Source organism: Macaca fascicularis, chromosome 15 (genome assembly GCF_037993035.2).
Source record: "Macaca fascicularis isolate 582-1 chromosome 15, T2T-MFA8v1.1".
Classification (NCBI taxonomy): Eukaryota; Metazoa; Chordata; class Mammalia; order Primates; family Cercopithecidae; genus Macaca; species Macaca fascicularis.
Window position 1 is genome coordinate 93,729,133 of NC_088389.1, and position 9,118 is coordinate 93,738,250.

At 40.2% G+C, this 9,118-nt stretch overlaps 1 protein-coding gene across 1 annotated transcript; it reads left to right on the forward strand.

Annotated features, from left to right (window-relative positions):
* The first annotated feature begins 2,887 nt into the window (after nucleotides 1–2,887).
* Nucleotides 2,888–8,650, forward strand: RLN2 (relaxin 2). The gene is made up of 2 exons (XM_005581788.4): nucleotides 2,888–3,207; nucleotides 5,825–8,650. The coding sequence occupies exons 1-2, from the start codon at nucleotides 2,997–2,999 to the stop codon at nucleotides 6,169–6,171; spliced, it is 558 nt and encodes a 185-aa protein (XP_005581845.2). The 5' UTR covers nucleotides 2,888–2,996; the 3' UTR covers nucleotides 6,172–8,650.
* Nucleotides 8,651–9,118: the final 468 nt, after the last annotated feature.

The window sequence follows — 9,118 nt, forward strand, 5'->3', positions numbered from 1 at the left end:
AGCATCTCGGCAGAGCCCATCGTGATCCACATCCCTCGTCTTGTCCTCCACAAAATCCGTGGAGGCGGGGCATCTGGACCCAGAACCTGTATTCACTGCTTTTTAATGTATGACTCCTCTTTCAGTGGTACAAAGATTTCCTGTGGTAAACCATCTAGTATGAACACTCAAATAATCACTTCAATCCTTAGAATATCTCATTCAAGTGCTACTAAAGTATGCCTAAAACTCTCATAGGAAACTGATGACTGTAAGTTTATTTCTTAATAAAAATGTATTTTTCTTATTTATATATATATACACTCACACACATTATCTATCTATCTGTCATCTATCTATCTCAGGATAGAGTAAATAACAGAAAAACCTTAAAAAGTTACTTATAAGAGCCTGTGAGAAAAAGTATCCAACTCCTTTAGCCGCTCTATGTTGCTAGCAGGCTACTGCCACCCTCCCAGGCAGCTGTGTCTAAGCAGGTAGACCTTCCTCTTTATGTTCCACACCTCATGGTCCCAAGAGGGCTACTTCACCTCCCTTTCTATGTCTGCTTCAGGAAGGAAAGAAATGAGAAATAAGGCTTAGGGCTAGAATCAGGAAGTAAAGGCTTTCCCAGAAACCTCCACACTTGTACTTAGGTTGTATAAGACTGAACTGTGTCACATAAACACCGCTACTTGTAAGAGACACTGGGAAACCTTGTCTAGCACTTACAGCCTCAATGATTCCTGCTGTCCTACATTCAAAGACATTACTCTGTACATATTAACCTTCACTATTCAGATGAGCTACAACTGGAACTGGATCTAGGATACAGGGAAATAAAAGAAAGGGGAGTTTGGAATCCAGTACACATGGGTCGGAACCCAAACTCCAGCACTTGACAGCTGTATGCATGGACATATTTATTGTTTCACCTTAAAAAGATTTCCTTTTTATTTAAAGGACCTGAAATGCCTTTTAGTCTGTCTGTAAAGACTGTGAATGCTGCATTTTCCTGTGATCCTTAGAAGTAGGGTAAGCCCACATCTGGCTTATGTGCTGGCCAAAATTACCTGGAACAAGTGCGTGACAGCTCTCAATCTGTTTCTTCTTTCTGTAAAATGGGAAAGCAGCCATTGTACTGGACAGTTTTAAGGACTCTATAAAACCATATAGGCAACATAAAAAATCTAAATATCCCTGGACACTTTGGGAGGCCAAGGTGGGTGAATCACCTGAGGTCAGGAGTTTGAGACCCACCTGTCCAACATGGTGAAACCCAGGCTCTACTAAAAATACAAAAATTAGCCAGGGTGGTGGTGCACACCTGTAATCCCAGCTACTTGGGAGGCTGAGGTAGGAGAATCGCTTGAACCTGGGAGGTGGAGGTTGCAGTGAGCCAAGATCACACCATTGCACTCCAGCCTGGGCGACAAGAGCCAAACTTTGTAAAACAAACAAACAAAAACTCACACACACACACACACACACACACACACACACACACACACACAAAGATATCCCTGGAAATTTACATTTTTAACGAGCAATTACTTTGGAGTACAGCCTTGCACATGGATTATTTTTACAAAGACTGTCAACCCACAAAAATGTTTTCAAACCTCAGTTTTGAGAGGCCTCTCTCAAACTGCGTGTTTTAGTGAAAACTCATTTAAAAGCATTGATTGCATCGGACCATCTCATAGGCTTGGTCAGGTATTTTTTGAAGAATTACACATTGCTTGGCATTTGACCAATACTAAGTGGGCCTACTGACATCACCAGCAATCTAGAAACTAGAAGTATTTTATTCCATAGTTATGTTTGTAACTAAGAGATTGTTATTATTTTATTTCAAAGCTACCCTAACTTCCTGCATGTCTCCTGTTTATTTGGTGGAGCTGAACTAATCTGAGTATATTATGAACACAAAAATGTAAGTTATTTTTAAAAATGAATCTATTTGTACTAAAAATTTACAGCTAGAAGGGTTGTCTACTAACCATATTATCTAGAACTGTGTGGATCTTTAAAACGTTAAATTAGATGGTGGTAAAAAAAATCACCTCTTACCAGGTGCAGCAAACACAAAATGCAGTAAAGAAATGAACATATCTTTGTGCTGAAATTTGTTACCAAAATATTCTTTGTGAGATTGTGGGATTTCCACTGCTTTTTTTCTTCTCTCTCTCTCTCTCTCTCTCTCTCTCTCTCTGTGTGTGTGTGTGTGTGTGTGTGTGTGTGGTATGTTCTCCAGTCTCTAGAGATGTAGAGTAGGATTTTAAATTAAAATATTCAGATAACTAGTTACAATCAAACTTATCCCCGAGAGTGGAAGGAAAGTCCAAGGGAGAAATTGTGTTGTAAATTAAAGACATTACTGGACAAGCCTAAAATGATGTTACTGGGAATTTTACTGTTTTTACCTGGATTCAGATTAAAAGTAATCAGTTTTCCCTCTCATCAACAATTTATTTATTCATCCATTCTATTTGTATGGATTGATATACCGAACACTATAGTAATTAACCAAATTTATAAGATAATCTATAATCTTACTTAGGTTAGAAGGGCTTTTTGGCAAATGTTCACTCTGGAAAACTGGGTTGTAAGAATATGGGCGATCTCAATTTTATTTGTGTGTGTGTGTAAAAAGAAAGGCTTCATATCTAAAATAACTTTACCTAAGTATACAAAATTGTTTGAGGGTAATGAAAGAGAAAAACACAACTGTAAAAGGGCCAAGGACACAGGGATGGGCAAATGAAGGAAAGGCGGAGAGGGAGACCAAGAGCTGAGGGAGAAAATTCTGTGGAGAGGTGTGGGAAAGGGGTGGAGCTGGCACCCTTGCCTTAAGAGCTGAGTGACAGGCCAAGGGATACAAAAGACTGGTTGAGCCAGGTAGGGAAAGCTGCCTAAAGCCCTGGACAGGCACACAGGCCCAGGTCTGTAGGCCACAGCAGCTGCAGTGCTGAAAGGTAGCAACACCCAGACCTCCAGGAGAGACCAGGCCCAGGATGCCTCGCCTGTTCTTGTTTCATCTGCTAGGAGTCTGTTTACTACTGAACCAATTTTCCAGAGCAGTCGCGGCCAAATGGATGGACGACGTTATTAAAGCATGCGGCCGCGAATTAGTTCGCTCCCAGATTGCCATTTGCGGCAAGAGCACCTTGGGCAAAAGGTCTCTGAACCAGGAAGATGCTCCTCTGAAACCTAGACCAGCGGCAGGTGAGAGCTCCCGCCCCCCTGGCCTTCCTGCGCTTCCCATTGGTTACTCTCGGGTGGCCGCCCAATTGAAACGGCGGCCTGCACTTCCGACTCGAGATCTCATTGGCTGCCAGTACTCAGCGCCTACTCCACCGTGGGTGGTTCCTAAAGTTTGGGTTTTTCCTTTGCCAGGTGATTTTATTCAAACAGTCTCACTGGGAAGCTCACCAGACGGAAGGAAAGCACCGAGAATGGGAAGAGTTCCTTAGTGCCCTTCCCACAAGGCAGCCAGAGCGACGGGGTGGAAAGGAAGGGGAAGCCTCAGAGGGGGTGACGCAGCCCCGAGACCCGCAGCAGGCCGGGCGCACTCCTGTACCCCACAGGAAAGTCAGGCGGCCAGACCGCGGGCATGCTGGTGGGGGCACGTGGACAGGGCATCTCGGATAGAGAGGAAAGGGGGCAAACACTGAGGCGGTGCGCTGGTTATCAAGCCTGTTTGCGCGCCTGTAGGACGGGGCAACACTCTGAGGTCTCTGTGAGGGTCCCGTAATGGGAAGACAGGAAGGGCCTTATGCTTATTGACTCTCGTAGTCCAAAAGTTGGGCTGTGGCCTATGCCACTGGAAACGTTCTTTAAAGCAAACAAACAAAACCATTCCAAATGAAAGAGTCTGGCCTCCCACTTCCTTGATCTGGGTATTGAAGTTCATGTGTGAGACGGGATGGAAGAGAAAGAAAAGGCTTGAATGCTTATTAGAGAAACTCAAGAAGACCAGAGACAAGGGAAGCAGGCCCTTCAGAACAGCATAGCTGAAGACCCTATTGATACTTTCAAGCATTTGGAAGCTGCAGTGGGTTTGCTTTAAAAGCAAGATCTTAGAGTTGAGTGCAGCTCGATCTTTTTGTATTTATAAAGCAGCAGTGGAAACTCATGGAGGTATACACTAGTCTAGAAGTGTAATGGATCATATTAAATTCAGAGAAGGTAACCGCAGTTTGCAAATATTGTTTTATATTAATATGACATGTAATTTATGATAAACCACAACTAAATTTTATAGGCTATATGCATATACTGTATATATATGACTCTAAAAGAAATGCATTTAGTTCTCTTTTATGAGATTTAAAGTATGCTTCTAAAGTTATTTACTTTTCTACAATGTTTGTTAGAGTTAGATTTATTTAATGGCAGTTTTTACATGATTTTTGTGTAACATTAGTACAAAAGTACCACAAAGTCTAGGAATTTACTGATTCAAAGTAGAGAAAACCAGAATTGCTTTATTATTCCAGCTTTTCTGACTATAAAAGTAGTAATGCTCATATTAAAGACAAAAATGTACATTAATGCAGGGATAAAAATGGAAGCACTTGTAGATATTAAAGACTTTGAAAAGTATATATGAATTTTATGAGAAAATGAAATTATATTAAACAAGTAGAAAGAAATGTTAACATTTGGATAGGTATCTGTATACCTTTTGCATTTTCACTCACCATTATACTTTGAGCAGTTTCTCACATTGTTATTATACCAAAACACAATTTAAAATTCCTGTGTAGTATTTTTTGTCATAAATCTGCCACATATGCTTAAAGATTGTTTGGTGGATATTTAGTTTATTTCTAAATTGTTGCTGAAAATAGTTCATTGAGCACATTTGTATATAGATATGGCTACATTTTTATTTCCTTTGAAGAGACATGACATTACAAAGTATTTTTTAAAGAATTTTCTTTATTGCTGTGCAATATAATTTAACTGAAAGTAAACTAAGAAAACATCGCCTGCATGTGGAGATTAAGACAAATGTTTACCATTACTAGGTAGGAATCATTTTGGAAGTACATGTCAGTAATTTGTGATTGATATGAGTTTTCACACTTCTACTGTTAGGTAGTTGCTATTTGCTTTCACATTATTACATTGTTAGCCATCCATTTCATCCTACAATATGTGCCAAAATAATATTCACTGCATCCCTTTTAAAAATAAGATACACTTTAAACCAGAAGAGGCCTATTTTAGTGAGATTTACATCCAAAATACAGTAAATAGGGGTATTTGTATGAATTCAGACAGAATATTTCTCCTGCTGATTAGATCACAGGTGTTGGAAATTCTGCCTCTTTAACTTTATCCTCCAGGAGTAACTTCCCACCATGAAACATTCGCTAGCTTAAAATAACATCTTTTTCAAGGGTTATTATTACAACTCATAATATCATAAATCATAGCTTAGCAATGGAAGAAAATGACTTAAGTAAGAAGAATCCAAGAAAATGACCACGATGTGTGGTCTGTTTTCAATGACTTACATGACTTCAGAAAGATGGCAGATTAATGTCAGGGAGAGTCAAAAGTACTACGATAAAAGCACTGAGGGTATCATGAAGAGAGATGAGAGAAGACCAATGGGGTAAAGCAGAGCCTTGGTAAAATTATGAAATTTTAAGGTGTCCAACTGTAAGTAAGCTAAGTGTTTAGATATTAGGATGCTTGCTTATTTTGTTTCAATGTTGTAATTTATATTGAGGCAATGCTTTCTTTTTTGTCTACGCCAACATTCATAGTTTTTCTGAGTGCTCTTTGACATGAATATACCCTCACATACATCTTTTTTTAAATTTAACAGAAATTGTGCCATCCCTCATCAACCAAGATACAGAAACCATAAATATGATGTCAGAATTTGTTGCTAATTTGCCACAGGAGCTGAAGTTAACCCTGTCTGAGAGGCAGCCAGCATTATCAGAGCTACAACAACATGTACCTGTATTAAAAGATTCCAATCTTAGCTTTGAAGAATTTAAGAAAATTATTCGCAAGAGACAAAGTGAAGCCACAGACAGCAGTCCTTCAGAATTAAAATCCTTAGGCTTGGATACTCATTCTCGAAGAAAGAGACAACTCTACATGACATTGTCTAATAAATGTTGCCATATTGGTTGTACCAAAAAATCTCTTGCTAAATTTTGCTGAGATGAAGCTAATTGTGCACATCTCATCTAATATTCACACATAATCTTGATGACATTTTCACTGATGCTTCTGTCAGGTCCCACCAATTCTTAGAATATAAGAAACTTTTGTTGATGTTTAGACTTTTGTATTTGATGTGTAAGAAAATGTTCTTGTATTATTGTAGTTTCTGTAAATGACACTTTTTATGCTGAAAACCCTTGTTGTCTTTTTGTTAACATTATGATTATGTTGTGTTATTCTTTTTCATGCTGTTAACTTAAAATTACAATAAAACCTCTACCACTTTAACCATATGTAGTAACAATACAGTACCTAACACCAGTTGCATGAAATGGACCAAAATGTTTTTCTTGATATTAACTCTTAGATTGGATATACATAAAGCCATAAAACTTGAACTTTCCTAATAGATTTCAAAAGGTTTTTGTGTCATATTGAAATACTCATTGCAAACAATCAGATTGGACACTAAACCAATTTAATTTAGTTGAGGCCATATAAACTCAAGTACTTTTATTTCCTTTTTAACTTTTTTTTTTTTTTCTTCTAGTATGCTATGAAGGGAACTCAAGTACTTTTTAAGCTAGGGTTCTATTCTCAGTTCTAGTGTCTTAAGAAATTTAAAAGTAAATTATTTTTTAAGGAGAAAAAGGAATAGACACAATGTAGAACAGAACAAACAAGTTCATATCATATATTACAGAAGAAATAGTATAATGAGGGAACATAATTTACGTTCACTTCTTTAGAATTTACAAACTATTTCTGTAAGCAAAATTACTGAAATAGTATGAACACTTGTTAGAACAGTAAATTGACATAGTTATCAACTTAGTATTTTACTGGTTCTGTCTACTTTGTTTTCTTTTTAAAAAATTATACTTTTAAGTTCTTGGTTACATGTACAGAATGTACATGTTTGTTACATAGGTATACATGTTACACACATGATCCTGAGGAGTGTTTTCCAACTTGGTTCCACTCTCCCCTTCACTTTCAGGTACACCAATCAAATGTAGATTTGGTTTTTTCACACAGTCCCATATTTCTTGGAGACTTTGTTCATACCTTTTTATTCTTTTTTCTCTAATCTTGTCTTCTCTCTTTATTTCACTAAGTTAATCTTCAATTACTGATATCCTTTCTTCTGCTTGATCAATTTGGCTATTGATACTAGCGTATTCTTCACAAAGTTCTCGTGCTGTGTTTTTCAGCTCCACCAGGTCATTTATGTTCTTCTCTACATTGATTATTCTAGTTAGCAATTCAACTAACCTTTTTTCAAGGTTCTTAGCTTCCCTGTATTGGGTTAGAACATGTTCCTTTAGCTTGGAGGAGTTTGTTATTACCCAACTTCTGAAGCCTACTTCTATCAGTTTGTCAGACTCATTCTCCATCCAGTTTTGTTCCTTGCTGGCAAGGAGTTGTGATCCTTTGGATGAGGAGACGCACTGTGGTTTTTGGAATCTTCAGCCTTTTTGCGCTGGTTTTTCCCCATCTTTGTGGATTTATCTACCTTTGGTCTTTGATGTTAGTGACCTTCAGATGGGGTCTTTGAGTGGGCGTGCTAATCCTTTCTGTTTGTTTCTTTTCCTTCTAACAGTCAGGCCCCTCTGCTGCCAGTCTGCTGGAGTTTGCTGGAGGTCCACTCCCGATCCTGTTTGCCTGGGTATCACCAGCAGAGCCTGCAGAGCAGCAAAGATTACTGCCTGTTCTTTCCTCTGGAAGCTTTGACCCAGAGGGGCACCTCCCAGATGTCAGCTGGAGATCTCCTGTATGAGGTGTCTATTGGCCCCTGCTGGGAGGTGTGTCCCAGTCAGTATACACAGGGGTCAGGGACCCACTTGAGGAGGCAGTCTGACCCTTAGCAGAGCTCGAATGCTGTGCTGGGAGGTCCGCGGCTCTCTTTAGAGCTGTTACGCAGGGATGTTTAAGTCTGCTATAAGCCCCTGACTGGGGCTGCTGCCTTTTTTACAGAGATGCCCTGTCCGGAGAGGAGGAATCTGGCAGTCTGGTCATAGCAGCCTTGCCGAGCTGCAGTGGGCTCTGCCCAGTTTGAACTTCCTAGTGGCTTTGTTTACACTGTGACCATAAAACCACCTACTCAAGCCTCAACAATGGTGGACGCCCCTCCCCCCACCAAGCTCGAATGTTCCAGGTGGATCTCAGATTGCTGCTGTGTTGGCAGCGAGAATTTCAAGCCAGTGGATCTTAGTTTCCTGGGCTCTGTGTAGGTGGGACCCGCCGAGCCAGATCACTTGGCTCCCTGGCTTCAGCACCCCTTTCCAGGGGAGTGAACAGTTCTGTCTCGCGGGCATTCCAGGCACCGCTGGGGTATGGGGGGGAAAGAAAGAGTTCCTGTGGCTAGTTCAGTGTCTGCCCAATTGGCCACCCAGTTTTATGCTTGAAACCCAGGGCCCTGGTGAGGTAGGCACTGGAGGGGATCTCCTGATTTGCAGGTTGCGAAGACTATGGGACAAGCACAGTATCTGCGCCAGAGTTCCTCAGGCTCAGACCCTCCTGGCTTTCCTTGGGTAAGGGAGAAAATTCCTCCACCCCTTGTGCTTCCTGGATGAGGTGATGCCTCGCCCTCCTTCAGCGTGTCTTCCGTGGGCTGCACCCACTGTCCAACTGGTCCCAGTGAGATGAACCAGGTACCTCAGTTGGAAATGCAGAAATCACCCGTCTTCTGCGACAATCTCACTGGGAGCTGCAGACCGTTCCTATGTGGCTATCCTGAATCCTCCTCCCTGGTTCTATTTATGTACACATGCATTTTAGCCAGCATTTATAGAAGAAATGCAGTTGAATGACAAGTTAATCTCCTCCATCAAATGTCTGTAAACAATTTTAAGAAATGAAGATAGTAATTCCTGTTTTTCAAATTCCCATACATGACTAATAATAACCAAGTTATTATTGCAAAGCTTCATAAATGACTGCA